Below are 23,810 nucleotides of genomic sequence, written 5' to 3'. Positions count from 1 at the left end.
CTTTGGGTACACACATGTCTTCTTTAGGCACTTTGGGCGGGGGCTCCTTACAGAGAGGAGGAGGGAATCTGAAAGACACCTTTCCCCCCTCTGACTACAGTAGCCATTACTTTTCCAGCCATTACTGACTACAGTAGCCATTATCCTAGACCTGACCCCCACCCCCCCCAGCTCGTCGACCCCAACACAGGGTGTGTGAAACTGCAGAAGCCTTTTGTTCAGGGCTTGTTGGCAGCAATTGCCCAGTTCCACCTGAACTCAACCATTAGGAAAATGGAACAGGGGGAGTCATGCTTTGTCTGGTTTCAGTCTCCCTCTAAAGGGAGGCAGTGATTAAAAGCTTACGTCTTCCGGGGTGCCTGGGTGGCTCAGTCGGTTGAGCATTGGACTTCGGCTCAGGTCATGATCTCCAGGTTCCTGAGCTCAAGGTCATGATCTCGCCGTTCTTGAGCTCAAGCGCCTCATCGAGCTCTGTGCTGATGGCTCAGAGCCTGGAGCCTGCTTCTGATTCTGTGTCTCCCTCTCTCTCTGTCCCTCCCCCACTCATGCTCTCTCTCTGTCTCAGAAATAAACATTAAAAAAAAATTAAAAAAAAAAAAACCTTACGTCTTCCTCTTTGGCTTGTTTGTTGCATTAATTAGCTACTGGGACACCTAACAACCTGTCTCTCCCCAGCTTACCTGGCAATTGGTCCTGGAGGACAATGCTACCCAGCCCCACAGAGCTGCCTGGGCATCTGTTCTTCCCAAGGCCAGCTCTTGTACATTTCCTTACATGGGATGGACCCTTTTTTGGCTTCAATTAGCCCCAGCTCTTTGTAGTTGCAAAACCCCAACTGTCATAAACATGCCTACATGCTGATCGTGGAAAAACAACGAAGAAACTTAAAAAAAAACAAAACAAAACACGTATCAGTCCACTGGGTACCTTCACCACCGACAGCTTGAGAGACAGGTGAGTTACGCATTTTATCTGAAATATTTTCTAAACTATTTTTCTGCTAAATGCCTCCTGTTTTCAGGGAGAGTTCTGAAGCAAAAAGAAAAAAGAGTAGCAAAGTAAAAATATATTTACCACACCTAAAGAGCTGTCATAAATTTGGAGATGTTAAACTAAATGTTGAACTTTCAGGGGAAAAGAATCCCAAATCTATTTCAGTGATGGAGTCTCTTGTGTAGACTTAAAGTGCCCAAGAATGGCCAGCAGAGGGAGCCAAAACCATACATGTAATTTTTTTTTTCTTTACAAACCTTTTAGGAAAATGGGTTATTAAAAACTGCAAAATGCAAATGAGCCTCATTTTCCAAAAATATATGCAAAAATCATAGAAATCATATAATTTAATGCTACTCTGCTGCCAAGTGCTCTATAGAAAATTTTAAAGCTGGAAGGAGATTCTGAATCTCAAGCAGTTCTAAAGAGAAGCATTCCCCCACCCTCCTTCTTTCCTCTCTCTCTTTCTCTCTTCTGTCTCTGGGACTTGCTTGCAATAACTCCTGAAAAGTAGGTAATTTGTATTCTATTTCAGCTGACACATTCTGTGAGTTGTATAACAACACGTTTTCAATTGCCATTGCAGGAGCATACCGGTTCATACTGGAAACAGATGTGTTGAAAAGAACCTGGAGAGCCTGTAACTCAGACCTCTTAAATCAGGCCTTAGGTATACCTTAAAAAAGAAAAGGAACACGATTCTCAAAAAAAGTTTGTTGGAAAGGAATTTGCTGCAGTTATAAATGTCTCTCCATTTTCTGGGTGGTACCTACACTAGTTAGGGTGTTTGGTTTATAAACAACAGAACCCAATTTGGGCTAATTTAAGAGAGGAAAGGAATTTATTAAAAGGATACTGGTTTGTACTCTCCTTTTCGTAGTTTACAGTTAAAATTAGCGGAAAATATTTTATAGGTAAAATGATGAGTTTATTTTGTGTGACGTAATGTTCACAAAGTTGAAAATTCAAATAAAATGGGTTAAAAAACAAACCTTGAGGCCCAAATGGCTTTACTGCCAAGTTCCAGCAAGTATTTGAGGAAGAAAAATGTGATCTGAAACAAACCCTTCCATAGAAGAAAGGAGTTCCCACTTCTTTTTTTTTTTTTAATTTTTTTCAATGTTTATTTTTGAGAGACAAAGAGAGACAGAGCTTGAGTAGGGGAGGGACAGAGAGGGAGACACAGAATCCGAAGCAGGCTCCAGGCTCTGAGCTGTCAGCACAGAGCCCAATGTGGGACTCAAACCCACGAACCATGAGATCATGACCTGAGCCGAAGTCAGACACTTAACCGACTGAGCCACCCAGGTGTTCCAAGGAGTTCCCACTTCTTATGTGAAGCCAGCATTACCTTGATATCAAAACCCAAACAAGGAACTTCCGCTTATAGGAAGTTGGGGTGGATGCACTTTTTCTATTCCTCTAAGTACAGCTAAAAAGCCTGGACATTACATACACAACAAACATAAGATGTCTCTGAAAGCAGGAGATAAGCAGGCAGGTGGATAGGGGCCTCAGACAGGAGGAATGATAGTGGGTGGGGGGTTCCTTTTACTTCATATAGCCTAGGGTTTTTTCTTTCTTTCTTACACCTTGTATCCCTAGTACCTAATAAAGTGTCTGGCAAGTAAGAGGTGCTTGGTGAATGAACAAATAAATGAATGAATGAATGGATCTATTAAGCATGAAGGGCTGTTGAAAGCACTATTGAAGAGAACCATTTAAACCCAGTCCTTGATCTCTTTGAATTTATTATATATGACCTAAACATTGGCGAATTTAAAAAGAACACAGACAGGGGTGCCTGGGTGGTTAGGTCAGTTGGGCGTTCTACGTCAGCTCAGGTCATAATCTCATGGTTCATGGGTTTGACCCCTGCATTGGGCTCTGTGCTGACAGCTCAGAGCCTGGAGCCTGCTTCAGATCCTGTGTCCCCCTCTCTTTTCCCTTCCCTGCTCGTGCTCTGTCTCTCTCTTAAAAATAAACATTAAAAAAAAAAAAAACAAGAACACAATCATATAAAGTGTAAAACAGCTAAAACTACAAACCGTAAACACAAAATCAACTGTTTGTTAGGCATGACTAGTGATGATAAGCCCATTCCTTTCTATAGGATGAAGGAAAAGTACCATAGAAATAGGCAGAATTTTAGGAAATCTGTCAATTGGAAAAAGAATATTCCAAATACAGGATTAAAATATAGAGATTCTGAAAAAGAAACACAGAGTAAAACTGCTTAGCCTGGATCATAAATATGGGCCACTCTCCTGAATGCTCCTGAAAACTGACTTCTGCTGTTGTAGACACCAGGAAGAAGGAAGGAAAAGAAATAAAAGGATTTTATCTACGGGGTAAGCTAAAGCACTCAACGCCTGGCACATATTAAGTGTCAATAAATGCAAGCAATCAAGAAATCCACACATCAGGGGTGCCTGGATGGCTCAACCAGTTAAGTGTCCAACTTCTGCTCAGGTCATAATCTCATAAGTTTGTGAGTTTGAGCCCCACATAGGGCTCTGTGCTGACAGTACAGAGCCTGCTTCAGATCCTCTGTCTCCCTCTCTCTGCCCTTCCCCTGCAGGCGCTCTCTCTCTCTCTCTCAAAATAAATAACCTTAAAAAAGAGAGATAGAGAAATCCACATATCCAATGGCACCTGCCTACAGGGCCACTTTGCTGAACAACTAACTGTAGGAGGTGTGGTTGGCAGTGTAGACTATGGGAAAGGAATCCCCCGGGCACGTGCGGCAAATAACCTCTACGGCCAAGCACCGCAGACCCACACATACGTTTCAGTTTCCAAGGCATTATGGAAGGACAATCTGTGATATCTACAACTTCTATACATATTCATGAAGACATATGCCAGGATTGAAAGATAGCCAAGCAAGAAAGAGGAAAATCCTGTTACAATGACAAGACAATTTCCTTGGTTCGTGTCATCAGACAGGAGAGCTACATTCCTTGGCTAATCTGAATTTAGTTCAGATCACTAAAGAGCTTTGTTCATTTTGTGATAAAAATTAGACACTTGCAAAATAAATTTCTGACAATTCCCCTAGATTTATTTTTGCCATAATCATTTAGTGCAGGAGCCTTTTAAAAAATGCATAGAAATGGCATTAGATCAAGATGAAATAATGTGGTTTCTAAAAAAGCACTTCATCAAATGTTTTGCTAGGTTTCCATAAAAGCAGTAGGAGGTGTCTGCTTAGTAATCATTCAATTTTTTTACTTTATTTTATTTTTGCTTTACTTGGAGAACTTACCAACATGATTTACCAACACACTTTTTAAATCAATACATTTTATTTTAATTAAAAAAATTTGTTTAATGTTTATTTATTTTTGAGAGAGAGAGAGAGAGAGAGACAGAGCACAAGGCAGGGAATGGCAGAGAGAGACAGAGGGAGACACAGAATCTGAAACAGGCTCCAGGCTCTGAGTTGTCAGCACAGAGCCCGATGTGGGGCTCGAACTCAGGAGCCATCAGATCATGACCTGAGCAGAAATCGGATGCTCAACTGACTGAGCCACCCAGGCGCCCCCAAACCAGTTAAATCAGATGATCTCATCTAATGTTTAAGACTCAATGATAAGAAGAGACCAAAGGTAAAGACACTTTAAGGTTAATTTGCCTTATTTTATTTTTAATGTTTGTTTTTGGGGGAGAAAGAGAGAGACAGCGAGGCGGGCATAGGGAGAGAGAGGGACAGAGGATCTGAAGCAGGCTCTGTGCTGACAGCAGAGAGCCCAAAGCAAGGCTCGAACCCACAAACCATGAGATCGTGACATGAGCCAAAGTAAGATGCTTAACCAACTGAGCTACCCAGCTTCCCTGCCTTATTTATTTATTTATTTACTAACATGAAAATAGGACAGCTAGCAATACGGCAGTGTTTCTCAAACTTGCTTGATCATAAGTTACCTGGGGTGCTGGAGGAAAAAAAAGTATGGATTTCCAGGCCCCCTCCTTGGAGGCTCTGATGCCTGAGGTTTAGGGTAGGGCTCAGAATGAGTATTATTAAAAGCATTTGAAGGAATTTCATGATCAGGCAAACCAGGGAAATGCTTGGTTTCATGGAAAGAAGACTGACCTACTACTGGGGTTCAAAAATACCAAGAGTGGCCAGGTCTTCTGTGTGTCCTTAACTGAGTCATTTGATCTCATTGGGGCTAAATTTCCTCACTTGTAAAAATAAAACAACACCAAGACAGGTTTTAGTCCAAAATCCCCTTGAAGACAGGAACCCACTGGACTATGCTCACAGCTGGATCTCTGCCTAGCCCAGTTCCCCAGCACAGGACAACCTCTTGGTTATTATTTGTTGACCAATTCACTAGCTGGACAACATAGAAGATTCCTTTTCAAATTTAAAACCATATGATTCTAAAATCAATAATAAAATAATCCATTTGGTCAGCCATTTGCAAAACAATATTCTCAAAACAAAACAAAATATAAACAAACAGACAAAACAGCTCCCCCCACTCCTTTGACTGGCAGGTGGCTGGTGAGCATTTCAAAGGATCAGACCTGGGTCACTGGGTTTCACGCCTTCTTCACAGGATGGTGACGGTTCAAGGTGATGAAGTGGATGCACTTAGCATCACGTGTGGCTCACAAATGTTAAGTAGAGGCTCAGTAAAAGGGAGTTGAATCTGGAAAACCCAGGACATTATGTGGAAAACAGAGTAAGTTCTCAGGCCACGTACACAGGAATACCATAGTCATAGCATAACTTTTAGGATTTTTGTTAATTTAGTCCCAAAACATACTGTCAAGTAACAAGTCGAGAATCATTAGGAACCTTCCCTGGCACATGTGCTTGGGACACTGATAAAGAAGGAAAAATAAACCCTGAAAACTCTTGTTTATAACATTTCAAGCTTATTCTAAAATCAAATACTATTTTTTTTTACATTTATTTATTTTTGAGAGATAGAGACAGAGTGTGAGTGGGAGAGGGGCAGAGAGAGAGGGAGACACAGAACCTGAAGCAGGCTCCAGGCTCCGAGCTGTCAGCACAGAGCCCGATGCGGGGCTCAAACTCACAGACCGTGAGATCATGACCTGAGCTGAAGTTGGACACAACCGACTGAGCCACCCAGGCGCCCCGATACTAAATCTTTTTTTAAAAAATTATACATTACTCTATTTAAAGGCTTCCATATATTATATAGTTCATATAACTTGAATTAATGGTTCTGCAGGTGAAATGCACACACCAGCAGCATCACCTTGGAAATGTGAATTCTTGAGCCCTGCCCCGGACCTAAGGCATCCAAAACTCTTGGTGGGGGACAGCAAAATCAATGATGTAACTGTCTTCCAGGTGGTTCTGTTGCACTCTGAAGTATGAGACCCCTGACTTAGGGTAAACAGGATTCTGTTACAAAAGCAGAGGATTCTGTTACAAAAGCAGACCCAGGGGCGCCTGGGTGGCTGGGGTCAGTTAAGCATCTGACTCTTGATTTCAGTTCAGGTTATGATCTCATGCTTCACGGGATGGAGCCCCGCCTTGGGCTCCATGCTGAGCTTGGAACCTGCTTGAGATTCTCTCTCTTCCTCTTTCTCTCTTTTTCCCTCTGCCCCTCCCCCACCCATGCTCTTTCTCCCAAATAAAAAGGAATTAATTAAAAAAATAAAAGCAAATCCAAAGAAGGCTCAGCTCAAAGGTCTGTATAACCTTGTACAATGTATCAGAATTGAAAAAAATCACATCGTCTACCTAGTCAACTAACCTACAACAACACACTTTTACATAACTTGTTTCCTCCTTTTGAAAAGAATCTTGAAATACTGATCCTGAATTGCAAAGAAAAAGTCAACCACTGGCATATAGGATACTGTCATCCCAATTTCTCAATTTTGCAAATAAAATACAATTTTTTCATAAAAATACTGCCAGGTATTACCAAATTTAACTTTAATGTTATCAACATATTAACAATAAAAAACAAGACAATACAGTGCAAAGTCACAGGGTGTGGGGGTGTATTTTTAATTCAAGAAGCGAGTCGGACTTGGAACTTGTGTGTAAGGTTGGAAGGGTAGCTAGCTCTTACAAACTTATGATTGTAGGTTCTCTGTAAGGAGAGCTCTCAGCTACAGAGTTCTGAACATCTTAAAACTACATCTTCTCAGGTACCAGTAAAGACAAAAGACATTTTTGACTTGAGGGCAGAGACGGAGGTGTTCGGGGGAGGCGATGCTGAGACCATGCACTGTCACCCTTTGGTCACGAGTGAAGGCATTGGAGCGACTGCCCATTCTACATTGTTCTACAGTTTCAGAGAACATGAACCTTCAGCATCTTCTCCCAGCATTTCCCCCAAGCCCTAAAATCCACCCACGAGAAAGAGGTTGGCTTCACTGTCAAGAAGAAACAGAAAGAAGAAACAAAGCTGTTCCCAGGGAACAGCTCCTAGTCAGGAACGGGGTATGGCAGTGTGCTGACCACCTCCCCAGATTCAGTGACAATGGCATCATAGACCCACCGACGGTTGCACCGGCACTCGGGCCCACACTTGTTGGAGTTGCACTTGGGACAAGGGTAGAAGCAGCCCAGACAATTCTTCTCCAGGCAATCACACAGATCGGCGTCGTTACAGATCAGCCGGCCACTTTTGTCATACTTCTTCCTGACCCTGCCAAGAAAGCAGACGACAGTCCCGGTTTCCTCAGCACGGAGAATGAAGGACTATGCAGCTCACTTCATAAATACAGCCCATCTATTCTGAGCAAATGTCATCCTCAAGATTACCCAGCCACGCTCCAGAATGTGATATGGCAGCGATGTTTGGGGAAATTCAGCCAACATGCCACGGATTCCCAACACGGCCAGGCTAGTCACTTCGTTTTCCCAGCATGCTGGGCAACAGAATATGCCACCGAAGCAAATAAGAAAGAACAGCTGAATGAAAGCTTCTTCCTACGAATGCCCCCAATTCTTCTTCAAAACTGTAATCATCCTTGATGAAGTTTTCCCTGAAAAATTGCACTCTTTTTTTCTTTCTATTAAAAAAAAAAAAAAAAAACACTAGAGGGAGGGGCACCTGGCTGGCTCAGTCGGTTGAGCATCTGACTCTTGGTTTCTGCTCAGGCCATGATCTCACAGTTGGTGAGTTCAAGCCCGGCGTCGGGCTCTGGGTTGACAGCGTAGAGCCTGCTTGGGATTCTCTCTCTCTCTCCCCCTCTCTCTGCTGGCCCCTCTCCCACTTGTGCATGCACACGCACTCTCTGTCAAAATATATAAACTTTTTTTTTAAAGCACTACAGTGAATACAGTTATATTTTTAATAACTCGAGATAAATATTAGAACTGTGCATTACTACGCCATCATCATTTAGAAGAAAGACACACACACACACTAACAGTCCTTTGCTACCTAACAGTCTCCAGTTACCCTTGCTTCCCTTCCTTTTTGATTTTGTTTCTTACCCAGTGTGGAAGGAGAGAAAGCAGGTGATCAAGGTGGTAGGATCCGTCGTGAGCTAAGTGAAGGCAATTAGTTCTGCACCCGAGGCGAGCAGCGGAGCCCACACCCCGCTCTAAGTGCCCACGCTTTCTCTGTCAGCCCCCGCAACACGTCCAGGAAGCAAAAGCTTCCACAAGAATTCTGCCACCCTCTCCAAACAGAGCCCTTCTGAAATAAACCCTTCAAAAGTGAGCCGCATGAAAGCCTCCGTGTGACAAAAGTGCCTCTATATAGCTTGTATCCCTTATTAACAATTGGAAGTAAAAAATTAACAAGGGCTGGCCCTAAGCTGGTGTGGCGAGACTGTCCACTTTTCTGCTCCCTTTATCCTCAAACAGGCACAGAATCTCCTCTCTTCCGGTTCAGCTGAGTAACGCTGTTCCTTCTTCCTCCCTCTCCTAACAAAGCAGGGGAGGCTGGGGATCACTATGGAAACTTGCTGCCCGATTTTCTCACTTTATCGGGAATACCTTCCAAAGAGGATTTACATCTGAAGCGCTTTGTGGGATGCACAGACCACCCCCTCCCATGTCCACCAGGAAATTCAGGCGCCAGCAGACCAGGAGATTTAAAATCTAATCTCAGTCAGTTAAGAGTCTGACTTTGGCTCAGGTCATGATCTCACGGTCCGTGGGTTCGAGTCCCATATTGAGCTCTGTGCTAATAGCTCAGAGCCTGGAGCCTGCTTCAGATTCTGTGTCTCCCTTCTCTCTTTGCCCCTCCCCTACTCATGCTCTCTCTCTCTCTCTCTCTCTCTCTCTTTCAAAACTAAACATTAAAAAATAAATTAATAAAAAAAAAATCCAATATGGAAACCGTGGTCATGAAGCCACCAGAGAGCACATACCAGATCTTGTCCTTGTCACCTTGCCTTAATCCAAAAATATTCCTTTGACTTCACTCTGATAGCAACACACAGATTTTATAGTTTCCTGTCCATCTGATGCTTTCTTTTATAAAACTCTCAACTATCAGACATACAAAAGTGTGCAAAACAGGGGTGCCAGGCTGGCTCAGTTAGAAGAGCTCTTGATCTTGGGGTCATGAGTTTGAGCCCCATGTTGGGTGGCAAAGATTATTTTAAATGTTTATATATTTATTTTTTGAGAGAGAGCATGCGAGCACATGCGTGAGCCAGGGCAGGACAGAGAGAGACAGGGAGAAAGAGAATCTCAAGAAGGCTCCACACTCAGCACAGAGTCTAACGTGGGGCTTGATTCCACGAACCGTGAGATCATGACCTGAGCTAAAATCAAGACTCGGATGCTTAACTGACTGAGCCACCCAGGCGCCCAATGGGATTACTTTTAAATAAATAAATGAAATGGGGCGCCTGGGTGGCGCAGTCGGTTAAGCTTCCGACTTCAACCAGGTCACGATCTCGCGGTCCGTGAGTTCGAGCCCCACATCAGGCTCTGGGCTGATGGCTCAGAGCCTGGAGCCTGTTTCCGATTCTGTGTCTCCCTCTCTCTCTGCCCCTCCCCCGTTCATGCTCTGTCTCTCTCTGTCCCCCAAAAAATAAATAAACGTTGAAAAAAAAAATTTATAAATAAATAAATGAACTTAAAAAATAAAGTGTGCAAAACATAAATGCACAGGTAAAGAAGAAGAATAAACCAAATCTCCACTTGCCCACTGCCCAGCTTGATAAAAGGGTATTATGGCACTGAGGTCTTCTCCATGGCCCGCCCACAACATCCCTCAACCCCGCCCTCCAAGAGGAACCACAGCTTTAAGTAATAACAATCCCTTGGGGTCTTGAGTTGGCTCAGTCAGTACAGTATGCAATTCTTGATCTTGGGGTCGTGACTTCAAGCCCCACATTGGGCATCTGGGGCGCCTGGGTGGCTCAGTCGCTTCGGTGTCCGATTTCGGCTCAGGTCCTGATCTCATGGCTCGTGAGTTTGACTGCCATGTTGGGCTCCATGCAGACAGCTCAGAGTCTGGAGCCTACTTCAGATGCCCTCTCTCTCTCTCTCTCTCTCTTTCTGCCCCTTCCCTGATCACTCTCTGTCTCTCTCTCTCTCAAAAATAAATAAACATTAAAAAAAATTAAGGGGCCCTGGGTGGCTCAGTTGATTAAGCGTCCAACTTCAGCTCAGGTCATGATTTCACGGTTTGTGGGTTCGAGCCCGGCACTCAGAGCCTAGAGCCTCCTTAGGATTCCGTGTTTCCTTCTCTCTCTGCCCCTCCCCCACTCGTGCTCTATCTCGCAAACATAAATAAATGTTAAAAAAGATTTAACATAAAAAAACAAAATTCATCAACATTGGTATTGTCAGACTAAATGCTGCCTCTCTCTGGAACCTCTCTGCTGTACTGATGAGCTTCTGTATCCTGAATGTTCATTAGCCTTTTCTTCATTGTTTGGTTCATTTCTCTCTTTAGATGTTTATCTTTTTCTTATTGACTTATCTAAACTCTGGATACTGACCTTCCAAATTATAAATAACTTCTCCTATCCTGTGGTTTGTCTTTCACTATTTTTAAGGCGTATTTTAATGGGCATAAATTTTTAAGTTTTCAAAAAATTTTTAATGTTTATTTTTGAGAGAGAGGGAGAGGGAGACACAGAATCCGAAGCAGGCTCCAGGCTCCAAGCCATCAGCAGAAGGCCTGACATGGGGCTTGAACCCCCCAACCGTGAGACCATGACCTGAGCCAAAGCTGGACCCTACATCTTTCTTACTTTTAATCATCTTTCTTACTAAAGCTATTACTCTAATCCAAGGGTTTCTGGTACCTTTAAAAAACTGATTACTAGTCTGGGATTATTGTCTATTTCTTGAAGTTGCTAACTTCCAAATACATGGGGCAATACTGCACTTGAGAAAAGATTTTTTTTTTTTAATTTTTTTTTTCAACGTTTATTTATTTTTGGGACAGAGCGAGACAGAGCATGAACGGGGGAGGGGCAGAGAGAGAGGGAGACACAGAATCGGAAACAGGCTCCAGGCTCTGAGCCATCAGCCCAGAGCCCGACGGGGGGCTTGAACTCACGGACCGCGAGATCGGGACCTGGCTGAAGTCGGACGCTTAACCGACTGCGCCACCCAGGCGCCCCGAGAAAAGATATTTTTAAAACATAAAGAAGAGGCAATCTTTGCTTTGTCCAGGAGAATTCAGGCATGTTACAATCCCGCAAATCAAATACAATAAATCATGATCTTACTTGTATTTTACAGAAAAATACTCATTCATCTTTGACATCCGAGCTTTCTTTTTCTGCTGCCTTGTTTCAGGATTAAAGTCCGCTACCTGTGGTCCAGGGTTTTGAAACGCCAAGCATTTTAACTGCCGCTCTATCTGTTGCTACGAAACAAATAAAATGTATTAGTAGTAAGAATTTGAGAGTTGTTTTATGTTGTATCAAAATAAATTTCTGCCATAATATCATGAAAGCACAGATGTTTTACCCAGAGAAAGAAACAGTTTTATTTAAGTCTCTAAAGATGATGTAAATATCCTCACGTGTAAATTTCCTCACGTGTAAATTTCCTCACGTTAGGTCATTCTTTCTGAATGAAGAAATCCACAGTAAAAAACTCATATAATTAAAAAAGGAAAACCACAGAAAACAACCCAGCAGGAACAGAATTCCTCTTACACCTGGAAAATACCAGTTGGCTTCTCAAATCTGATGGGGATAAAAGTCAGAATTAGCATTTTATGGAGGGAAAGAAAAAGGGAAGAGAGCCCTTCTGCAACTCTTGGCTGCAGAAACTCAAGGTGAAGGGTCTCAAACCACAATGGGACCCCAAAGTGCACACAGCCCCATCCCCCACCCCCCCCACCCCCGCCCTCTGTGTTCTGGAATGTTTTACAACAATCATGTTGTTAGATCACTTTGAGGCAGTGTGCACCCACCTGAAGGATCCACTCTCAGTAAGAGCCAGATTTGAGGAAGAAAATCTTCCTCGCATGGCTTTCTAGAGTGTTAGTGGAAATTTTCAAAAGACTCCATCTGGGGACATTTGCAGATGGAAAAGAAATGGAGCCCAATTGAGAAAGACAAGGAACAAAGATGCTTCTTCAATAAATCCTGACACCTTATTTCAAAAATGTGGCACATAGGTCACCAGGGAAGGGAATGCTCTTCTGAAGGATTTCAGAAGAATATAATCTCATTGGCCCCAAAACACACAGGCTGTCATACAGAGATGAAATACCACACCTGGAAACAAAAGGGAAACTTTCAAAGTGTGAATTTCAACCTAACAAGTCAGTAACAACTTCAGCCTTGTCTGCGGTTGATTTAGCTTATAATAATAGTCCAGTTTGTCTAAAATAATATAAATATGTTCTTTAAATTTTCTGGGTTATTTTTTAAGTTTATTTATTTACTAGTTTGAGAGAAAGGAGAGAGCACAAGCAGGGGAAAAGCAGAGAGAGAGGGAGAAGGAGAGGGAGAGGGAGAGGGAGAGGGAAAGGGAGAGGTAGAGAGAGAGAGAGAGAGAGAGAATCCCAAGCAGACACAACACGGTAAGTGCACAGCCTGCCACAGGGCTTGAATACACAAACCACCAGGTCATGACCTGAGCCAAAGTTGGATGCTTAACCCACTGAGCCACCCAGGTGCCCCATGTTTCTTTAAATTTTCATTTTGGTGTGTGTGTATGGGTTTGTTTTACAAACTAGACCGTATGAAACAATTCTGTATTTAGGTATGGCTGTGAAATAAAGACAACTTCATATTGTCTACTGTCATTGTCAGTTCCATGACAAAAGTGTAAGAACACAGACACGAGGCGCAAGTTCAAACCTTGGCCACTTGTCAGGGGTGTGCACTGAACAAGCTCCCACTTCTCTAAGCCTCACTGGTTCCCTTTGCAAAACGGGGTCACGGTAGTACCCTGTGATACAAGTTTGATGAGTTAATATGTACGAAGTTTTAGAATCATGACCAGCAGGTAATAGGGGGCAAAAAAAGCCCTAGGGCTTGTTAAATAAAACACTGGACTATAGTCTCTGCAAATATTTTTCTCCAAGGGGCAGGATTTTATTGCACAGAACACTGGGTTGTAAATCAAGGGAGGTGAGTGGCAGAGAGGAGGTACGTGAAGTAAGACCAGCCCCTCAGAGAGCAGAAAGAAATGGGGGGAAAGCCCCACCCATATGGAGGAGCAGAGAACCTTCCTGTGAAATCCTGACGGGACCCACCTTCCACCCAAGACCAGGCTCACCTCCGAGATCCCCGAGCTGAGACCTCTCCAAATACCATGAAACCCTAATATCCACTTGCCATACCAGCTGCTTTTGTCCGATCTGACAGTCTTTCTCAGGAGAGCTTTGACCTGTGTGTCCCTCTTGGGTGACACTCTTCTCTGATGGTTCATTCATTTCCAATCACTAAACGAAGGAACTGGGACCGAAAGAGAACACATTAGTTTGATACATCTCCGGTAACCTAATCCTGGGACTTTCTGGCTCTCTCACTACATCCTTCTTTCTTTCAAAGCCAGGTTTCCTGCAAAAGCCATCCACTCTCCTGGCTTCTTTTTTTACCCCTCACTCCAAAATCCCATATCTGCCTCCCCCCAGACCACCTGACCAATGCTTTTCTCTGCCGGGAGTTCCATGAACAAATCACACCTAACTTCTAACCATTCTTAGCATCACAGACTTTGCTGGAGCAGACCACCCTGGGACCATCCACTTCTCTCTCTCACTCTCTTTTTAAATGTTTATTTTATTTTTGAGAGTGAGCAAGAGAGCGTGAGCAGAGGAGGGGCAGAGAGAGAGAGAGAGAGAGAGAGAGAGGGAGAGAGAATCTTAAGCAGGCTCCTTGCTGTCAGCACAGAGCCTGATGCGGGGCTCGAACTCAGGAACCGTGAGATCATGACCTGAGCCAAAACCAAGAGTCGGACGCTAAACCCAGTGAGCCACCCAGGCACCCCACTTCTCTTTAAGAGTCTGCATTCTTAGACCCCCATTGTTTCCCCCATTACACGTAATCCCTCGACAAAAAGTAAGACACGTGAATGTCATATGTCCCCAGTAACATTGTGAAAATCCCATCAGTAACATTGTGAAAATCCCATCCGCTCTTGTGGGTTCAGTGTCACCTCTTTGCGCAGATAGTTCCTCAGGGTGCTCTAAAAGCCCTGGCTTCCTCACTCAAGTTTTCTGACACATTTCTAGTACAACATGGGCAAAAGGGAAGGCATCCGGTGTCCATAAAACCCAGCTGCTAACATGCCTGCAATTTGCTCTGAAATACTTGGTTGTATACACAGGGTGCCGTTTATGGACGCGTGACTCTGGTGAGGTCAACACGGGAAGCTAATCGCAAATCGCACATCCCAGGCTGCTCTGCAGTGTTCTGTCTCAGAAAGGACCAAGCTCCAGAGGCGGCTCCCACAGCCCTGCGGGTTGTCTTACCTCTCATCCACTGCTGGGACTGTCTACAAGGGTGCTGTTTCTACCAAAGAAGCCTGACTTATGCTTTACCAAGGTCCCTGGGGGCGTTTGGCACCACAGGCTTGCTGCTTGCTAGCTGGATCTATCAGCGTATCTGCATTCTCCCAGGTCTAAGTCATAGACTGTCCACTCTTCTGTATCCCGCACTCTCCAGTTCCCCATAGCAGGTCAGGAAGTTGAGTTTTCTTTCCCTAACAATTGATTTTCCTTTTCATTCTCTATCAGGTGGAATCCACCCTACAGATAGCGGCCTTAGTATTAATGGTACTTACCTTTGACCGGGACAGCTTTAACGTTTGCGTCACCTTGACGAAACCCCAGCCCAGGCTTCTTCCTGACTCTTGAAACTGACCTCCTTTTTCCCAGAGTTTTTACTTCAGAAAACTCATCGTTATAAATTCTTTCTCTGTCCCATTGACATGTAAATCTTCTTGGAGCCTCCAGCCAGTTTTACAACCCAGGAATGTCTTGCTCAAAGATTAGGAGGCATCCCTTTGAAATGCAATCAGCCAGGAAGATGGCACCTGTGTTTGCGTTTGCCAGTCTCTGTGGGAAGGTAGAGCCTAACTTGCTAATTGGTGGGTGCCAATTAGCAAACACAGGTGGCTTAATCACGGAGAAAACCATTTGCAAACTCAAGGTGCTCCACACATCTCCTGGATCAGCCTCTGTCAAGCCCTCCAGTTGTTTCCTTCTGCCTTTTGGGTCACGCTGAGTTCACACTGAGTTCTGGCTTCTCTCCCCTGTCATCACGGTCTTGAACCAAGTCTTGCCTGTTTACCTGTGTCCCGTGCAATTTTTCCTTTGACAGTCTCACATGCAGTGTCACTTGTGATCAGCCAAACACTCATGCGGAGTATTTTCCAATTCATCTGAAGATAAAATCACACAGAGCTATTTTAAAAATTGTAAATTTCCTGAAGAAGGAGGACTTAGAACCACTTCCATTCTGACCTCCATGTCTACTTCCTAATTAAGATCTTTCCAGCTTATCTTTTTTCACAAAGTTTTGTTTATTTAAAAAAATTGTTTTAATGTGTATTTATTTTTGAGAGAGAGAGAGAGAGTGCACAAACAAGGGAGAGACAGAGGAGACAAGGAGTCATAGCATCTGAAGCAGGCTCCAGGCTCCGAGCTGTTAGCACAGGGTCCGACACCAGGCTTGAACTCACGAACTGTGAGATCATGACCTGAGCCGAATTTGGACCCTTAGCCAACGAAGCCACCAGGCACCTCTCAAATTTTTGTTTAAACTCCAGTTCGTTAACATATAGTGTAGTATTGGTTTCAGGAGTAGAATTTAGTGATTCATCACTTACATATAACACCCAGTGCTCATCCCAACAAGTATTGTCCTTAGTGGCCGTCACCCATTTAGCCCATCCCCCCCCCATTCCTCCATCAACCCTCAGTTTGTTCTGTATAGTTAAGACTCTCTTACGGTTTGCTTCTCTCTTTCTCTCTCTCTCTCTCTCTCTCTTTTTTCCCTCCCTTATGTTCATCTGTTTTATTTCTTAAATTCCACATGTGAGTGAAATCTCCAGCTTACCTCTTACCTCTGGCAAAAGACCCTGAGAGCAAAGCAGCCCCTACGGGAACCCAACTACTGGCTCAAGCAATTAGGTCTGGCCTGAGCCAGCAAGACCCCAAGTGACTGATCCCAAGACAAAGATACACCTGACCTACACTGCCCACCTGTGGAGACCCACCCACCTCTGTCCCACATTTCCCTTATATAAACCTACAAGTATTTCTAGCACTTCGGAGACAATCTTTGAGATCTTTCCGGTGTTGGCCTTGCTGAAATAAATTCCTTTCCTGTTTCACCATCCCTCCTCTCTCTATCTTTGGATTTTGTGAACCGTGAACAGCAGAACCTCATCTGTTTGGCTCTTGCACCCCTGGCCCCCAGTTACACTTTCAAATTCCAGACCTATTGGGCTTGCAATTTGCAAAGCAGAATCCTGGTAATCTGTATAATTAACGAGCCCTGCAGGTGAATCATCCCCTTAAACTCCCCTTAAACAACAACAACAAGTAGGTGTTAGTTTTCTCCAACCAGTCTTGCCATCTGATCCTAAAACTACTGTCTGTATTTTCTACCCATCCTCAATTCATCCAAACCATTGTGGTTGTGATAATATTTTTCTAAATCCGATATTTCTTTATCTCATTCCTATTATAAGACTTTGATGAGTTCCCACAATAACACCCCACAAGCCCACCATAGCAGAGAAGGTCGGTCCCAACTACCCCCAACTCACCTATGTCTACACTCGACTCCCCGCACACCCCCATTCAGGGCTGAGCCTGCCTGATCTCACCATTCCCAGTAACAAACACACCTCTCACCTCCCACCTAACTCGGCACTTGACCTTTGAACTCTGGTCTCTGCTCCAAGAAGGCTCCAGAAACCTCCCCTGACCTCTCTAGTCCCTGCAGGCTTGGGATCTCTTTGGTGCTTCCTGAAGAAAATCTCTCCTCCCCAAACCCCCCACCCCCCACCAAGGGACCCTAAACCCTCTACCCTCTTCATGTAACAAGTTTTCCTCTTCATGGGAATAAATACGAGCTCATGATTATCCTTGCAAGCTAGAATTTTTCCTGAAAAGGCATCCGTGTAACTGCAATGAGAGAAATGAGTATCTTATGTAAATCCTCTGCCTGAGAGCCTTTTATTTAAGTGCTTTGTGAAATACACTTTTCCACAAATAGATTGGGGGTGGGGATAGGGGGACTTGCTTCTTCATATTACAAATAAAGCAAAAGGAAATTATGATACAATATCCCTGGGGACTGAAGTTTAATTGGATTCTATTATAAGCCCAAAATATCTGTCCCAGGAAAAGTAATAACAGTGTTCAGAATTCCCCTTTTTTTCCCCCCTGCTTGGTTTTTCCCAAGGCAGGGGCTCTTGACCTTGCATGAGTAAAGAAAACAGTACATATTTATTCCCACTAACCTCTAACTGAAATTCTGGCATTTCCTTCTATTACAACGCAACCAACAACTAATAATAGTGTTAGCAGTACTGTGACTTTCTTGCCACTGAAAACACAGATGTTGTCATCACCCGTTAAAATTGCTGTCGACCCGTCAAAATGTTATTTACACTTACCCCTTCTTTAAAATGATGGTAGTTCTTGGCCCACTGCTAGAATGTATTTGATAGGTGAATAATGAAACACATATACTGCTATCACAAATTGTTTTTAACATTTTGATAAGTGTCTTTCAGTGTAATTGCTTTCCTTTGTAACCTCACAGATCTTATTTCATATGATTAAAAACATCATTCTAGGGGCACCTGGCTGACTCAGTCAGAGGAACATGGTACTCTTGATCTTGGGGTTGTGAGTTCGAGCACCATGCTGGATGTTGAGAATACGTAAATAACAACAACAACAAAATTTTTAAATATAATTAAAAATAAAAAAATAAAAATTCATCCTAAACAAACGAACATTCTGGGAAATTGTCCATAGATCTAACCCCGTTGGCCGAAAGGGGTCCAGGACACAAAAATCAGATTTAAAACCCTTGCACAGAGGCGGGAAGACCCACTGCCACCACCTCTGCTGATCCTGGAGTTGAAAAACAACAGCTCCATGCTGTAGAAGAGGCTCATAGGGCTGGAAGCAATGTGGTATGTCCTAGGCTATCGCACTGAATGGAACGCAGAGAGAACATCGATTTAACAAACTCTGTGTTCAGTCCTCACATTACATCAAATTGCATATGAAAGACCCCAAATATGATCTAGCTCAAAAAGAAGAGGCTCCCAAGGGAGCAGAGACTCCCAGAGCAGGGGTCCTCCAGGTGTGGCCAAGGATGGGGCTTTGAGCCCGAATGAAAATCAACTGACTCAATTTATTTTTAATTTTTTTTTTTTCAACGTTTTTATTTATTTTTGGGACAGAGAGAGACAGAGCATGAACGGGGGAGGGGCAGAGAGAGAGGGAGACACAGAATCGGAAGCAGGCTCCAGGCTCTGAGCCATCAGCCCAGAGCCTGACGCGGGGCTCGAACCCACGGGCCGCGAGATCGTGACCTGGCTGAAGTCGGACGCTTAACCGACTGCGCCACCCAGGCGCCCCTCAATTTATTTTTAAATGAGAGAGAGAGGGAGACAGAGAATCCCAAGCAGGCTCTGCATGGTCCACGAGTGCAGAGTCCGATGCAGGGATCGAACTCACAAACTGTGAGATCATGACCCGAGCTAAAATCAAGAGTTGGATGCTGGACCGACCGAGCCACCCAGGCGCGCCCCCAGAACACTGGGTAGTTTAGCAGACATTTTTCTTCATAGCAAGACGGTCTTCCTGGAGAAGGCAGTTCACTGATAGGCATGCTGGCATAAGCTCTAATTCACTGTGATCGAGGACCTTGAGAAAACTGGAGTTCTACTGGGTCTTCAGCTCTGGAAGTGGTCTTACACCTTTCTTTACCTAGTGCCTACTGCTCGATACTTACCCCCTGAATATTAGGCTAGTGGATGCCAATTATTAGAGACCTACTAACCGCCAGGCACTTAGACTACTTCATTCAATTCCACGACTGTGAACTAGATGTTATGTCTATCTTTCAGATGACCAAACTGAGGCCCAGAAAGATCCTTTTGGCCCCACAGGTACAAGTAGGCTACATGAGTCTGAAACCCAGATCTCTTTGGCCCCCAAAACTAAGCTTTTGTCAGGGTGTTACACAGCTTTAAGATTTGTTTTATGGGCACCTGGGTGACTCCGTTGGTCAAGCCTCTGACTCTTGATTTCGGCTTGGGGCATGATCTCGAGAACCTCAAGATCAAGCCTCTTGTTGGGTTCCATGCTGACAGCGTGGAACCTGCTTGGGATGCTCTTTCTCTGCCCCTCCTCTACTCATGCACACTTTCTCTCTCTCTCTCTCAAAATAAATAAATGAACTTAAAAATATGTATTTGTTTTAATGATGACCACCATTTCTACACAGGACATTGCAGAGGGAGGGGATGTTGTTGTCCTTTTCAAAAGAAGGTATGGAGAAGGACTGAGGGAGGATGCACTTTAGATAACCTCAAGTTTGCCCTCACATCTCAAAGGGTGTGCTGGGAAAAGACTTCCACCTGAGGCACATGAGCCACATCTGATTTCAGGATGGGATTCAGAAATCAGCATAAAAGAAGAAAGCCAGTGGGGTGCCAGGCTGGCTTAGATAGTAGAGCCTAAAACTCTTGGTCTCAGGGTCGTGGATTCAAGCCCCATGTTGGGGGCACAGATTACTTAGAAAAAAGAAGAAAGTCACGTGTAGACAAAGTTACCTTGAAAACGCCTTCAGAAAATGCTGCATAGAGAATAGCTCTATACAGCCAGACATTTCATCAACATCAGGATAAATCATTTGTTTCTTCAATTGAACATCAAATGAAGCAGTTGGCTTAGGGTAGGAGCCACCATGGATAAATTGTTTACCTTGAAACCTCAGAATCACATCGCCTGGCAAGTTGCTGGCTCTATGGAGGCCTTGGGAACTATGTCACCCTAGAAGCAGCCCAGGTCCAGATCACCTTCCTGGTCACTCTGGGGCACTGGTCATGGAGGGGAATGCAGGAAAATGGCTCACACTTGAATCGTTCACACTTATTTTTAGGATGCCCCCAGCACCATAGAGTTGAATTTTTGAGGGCTTATTATATCCTTTTATGTTCTGTTTTTTAAATAGGCTTCATGCCTAGCGAGGAGGCTAACACAGGGCTTGAACTCACGACCCTAAGATCAAGACCTGAGCTGAGATCAAGAGTCAGGTTGTTACTGACTGAGCCACTCAGGTGCCCCAAGGGCTGATTATATCTTGCATAAGGTGGAATAAGTACATTTTTTTCTTTTTTTTTTCAATGTTTATTTATTTTTGAGTGTGGGGGAAGGGGCAGAGAGAGGGGAACAGAGGATCTGAAACACACTCTACGCTGACCGCAGAGAATCCCATGTGGGGCTCGAACTCACAAACTGCGACATCATGACCTGAGCTGAAGTCAGATGCTCAACCAACTGAGCCACTCAGGCGCCCCTATTTTTTCTACTTTTTATCCCGAATGACACTAGCAAATTATCAAAGCAAGAAAAATGTTCAGTTTATACTCGAGCCCAAAAGTTGACCTCTGCTTTTATTCAGGAGCTGATAAAGCTGTGTAATCTGAGAACTATCTGGAAGACACTCCTCAGAAAATATTTAGAAAAGACACACACATAGACATCCATAGAGAACATTCAAATGCATAGTGTGGTAGTGAATGGATCGAAAGGTTTTCATTAAAAGCTGCGACTCACAGTAGAGATTCGAGCTATTTTGATCTCATTCTGTCTCCAGGCTTAGTTTCCCAGACCTGCTAAAAATGATAAGTCACTGAGGTAATTGACAGGTGACGCAGATCCCACCAGGGACACCCTGGTAAAGAGAAACACTGTGCTGGTGATCAATTAAGCCATTCCCCTGCTGCTCCCTCCCAGCTGAATCAGCTGGTTTCAAAGCCACAAAACTGCACAATAACCTCTAACAAAACCTCGACTGCCATTTGTCCAAAAGTATTCATAGTAACTTGGATCCAAGCCTTTGGGGGTGTTTTTTAGATAAACAATGTGGAGGGGCGCCTGGGTGGCGCAGTCGGTTAAGCGTCCGACTTCAGCCAGGTCACGATCTCGCGGTCCATGAGTTCGAGCCCCGCGTCGGGCTCTGGGCTGATGGCTCAGAGCCTGGAGCCTGTTTCCGATTCTGTGTCTCCCTCTCTCTCTGCCCCTCCCCCGGTCATGCTCTGTCTCTCTCTGTCCCAAAAATAAATAAACGTTGAAAAAAAAAATTTTAAAAAGATAAACAATGTGGACACTTTAGAAACAACTTTATTTACAAAATATAAGTATGTATCCTAGTTATATATATCTTATATATATATTGCTGTAAATATATATTTTTATAAATATATAGTATACAACTATATATATACTATATATATTTTATAAAGATATATAAATAATATAAAATATACATCACACACACATACACACACCCTTCTGTGGCTCAATATAAAATAATGTGAAAACAAACATCATGCTTTTAAAGTAATTTGAAGGGACGGTCACCGGAAATTGACAATGTGACCACAGGGGTGTTAATGCCATTGCCAGAATGTGGTAACCGGGCATCACTCTGTAACTAAACCTCCTGAAAAGCATATCTGGGTCACTTAAAGATCCGCAGCCACAAGGGCCTCTCCAGTCACACCTTAGTTATAACTGGATCTCCTGAATTACACATTTTCATTCTTCCTTGCAATTTCAAAGACTACAAAAAACAGAAAGCTGTGTGTTTAGCCTGCCCCATTGATGGAAAGGAAAGAAGGAAGACAACTCTTTAATGACGCCAGAAGATTAGGCCATTTTCCGCTGTAGGGGGAACTTTGGCATGAACATTATTGCAAGCGAAATGCAATCAAAACCCAGCAGACTCAGGAAAAGCTCTTTACACACACTCCCCCCTCAACTGCCTGCTTGCACCAGGATGAGAGCCAGTAACAGAGACTCCCCTTTACCTAAGAAACGTATCTACATAAGAGGGCACCTCTGTTTTTCAAACATCCCCTTTCACCTTCCTGCTGAGTTTTCCTCCTGTTCCTATCTTCAGACCCCCAGCCCCTTCTTAGTTCGTGTAAGTGTCCTGTTGCCTTACTGTCTTTGAAATGCCCACGTCCGTGTAGATTCCCCGCATGTACACTATTCAATCTGATTTTCTCCTGTTAATCTGTCTCCTGTCAATTTGATTCTAAGTCCAGCGAGAAAAATCTTGAAGGGCAGAGGAAATTCTTCCTCCCTGCCACACAGCATTGTCCTGATAGATATACTTCCAACTACTCATCCCACCTTTTAGGGATGGAGGTTCTTCACTCCAGACCCCCGTAAGTTTCTTTTCTATGCATTTCTTTGCTGCCATTTTTATTTCAGTCCACACTGTAACAACAGGACCCCAATTTTCTTCCACTCTGAACGACAACACATTAGTATCGCAATATTTATTCAGAGTCAATATCTGGTGGCCTGCTTTAGCCTTGTCTCTCTCTACCAGCCTCAGAGGGAATCAAGTTTATGTGCATCCTCAGAAAAGGAGCATCCTTGAAATGACTGACCTCCCACTCTCCCTCGCTCTCTCCTTCCTAAGGAGAGTCGACTCATCAAGCCCAGGGATGGGGGGTAAAGAGAAAGAGCACATACCTTTCAGTTGGATGAAAAAGAAGGAAGGAATAGTGGAAACAAGAGAAAATGTTCTTCCTTGTTTCCTTTGTTTTGCTGAGAAACCATAGAGCCCTCCAGGGAAAAAGACACAAGGCCTCTAAGGTCCTCCCACAGTTGAACGCTTTTTTAATAATGGTGGAGAGGAGCAGAGGTGGAAAATGGGAAGGGGGGTGGGTGTCAGGGGTGGAGAGTGATCCTTGACTTTCTCTTCCACCGAGACCCTGTTCTAAAATCACACGACATCAGGGAATGAAGGTAAATCTGCTCACCATCTCCCATCGCCCCGAAGCAGTGAGTCTCAAGCTTCAGTTTTGACTTTACTATTGAGTCTCCTATGTTGACTGCAAATGTTCAACAAATGTTAACCCCAGTTGCTCCCAGGCTGTATTTATATTTCAGTGTAAACAGCATACACACCCCCACATAGTATCTCTAAAGTAGAGATACTTTATATATACACACACACATATATAGTATCTATAAAGTATAGTTTATATTGTATTATTATGTAACTTATAACTATATTATTATATAATTTGTAATTATTTTATCATACAATTTATAATTATATTATGTAATGTATAACTACATTAATATTATAGTATTATATTACCACTGTAAAATTATATATTATTTATATATTCTTATTTTTATTATTTG

At 43.6% G+C, this 23,810-nt stretch overlaps 1 protein-coding gene across 1 annotated transcript; it reads right to left on the bottom strand.

The window, feature by feature from the left end:
- Window positions 1-6,895: 6,895 nt before the first annotated feature.
- ARL14EPL (ADP ribosylation factor like GTPase 14 effector protein like) lies at window positions 6,896-15,888 on the bottom strand. Its single transcript, XM_045486274.1, has 4 exons — window positions 15,167-15,888; window positions 13,722-13,836; window positions 11,647-11,786; window positions 6,896-7,643 (listed from the first exon to the last, which is right to left on the bottom strand). Exons 2-4 carry the CDS (start codon window positions 13,812-13,814, stop codon window positions 7,421-7,423), a joined length of 456 nt encoding a protein of 151 aa, XP_045342230.1. The 5' UTR covers window positions 13,815-13,836; window positions 15,167-15,888; the 3' UTR covers window positions 6,896-7,420.
- Window positions 15,889-23,810: the final 7,922 nt, after the last annotated feature.

Source organism: Leopardus geoffroyi, chromosome A1 (genome assembly GCF_018350155.1).
Source record: "Leopardus geoffroyi isolate Oge1 chromosome A1, O.geoffroyi_Oge1_pat1.0, whole genome shotgun sequence".
Classification (NCBI taxonomy): Eukaryota; Metazoa; Chordata; class Mammalia; order Carnivora; family Felidae; genus Leopardus; species Leopardus geoffroyi.
Note: the sequence above shows the minus strand (reverse complement) of the source record. Positions and strands in the feature narration are given on the sequence as shown.

Coding starts and splice junctions, on each gene's coding strand:
- ARL14EPL (XM_045486274.1), bottom strand. CDS start 13,814: ATGAATGAACCATCAGAGAAGAGTGTCACCCAAGAGGGACACACAGGT. Junction 11,787..13,721: donor AGATCGGACAAAAGCAGCTG/GTATGGCAAGTG, acceptor TTTGTTTCGTAG/CAACAGATAGAGCGGCAGTT. Junction 7,644..11,646: donor TATTTTTCTGTAAAATACAA/GTAAGATCATGA, acceptor CTTTCTTGGCAG/GGTCAGGAAGAAGTATGACA.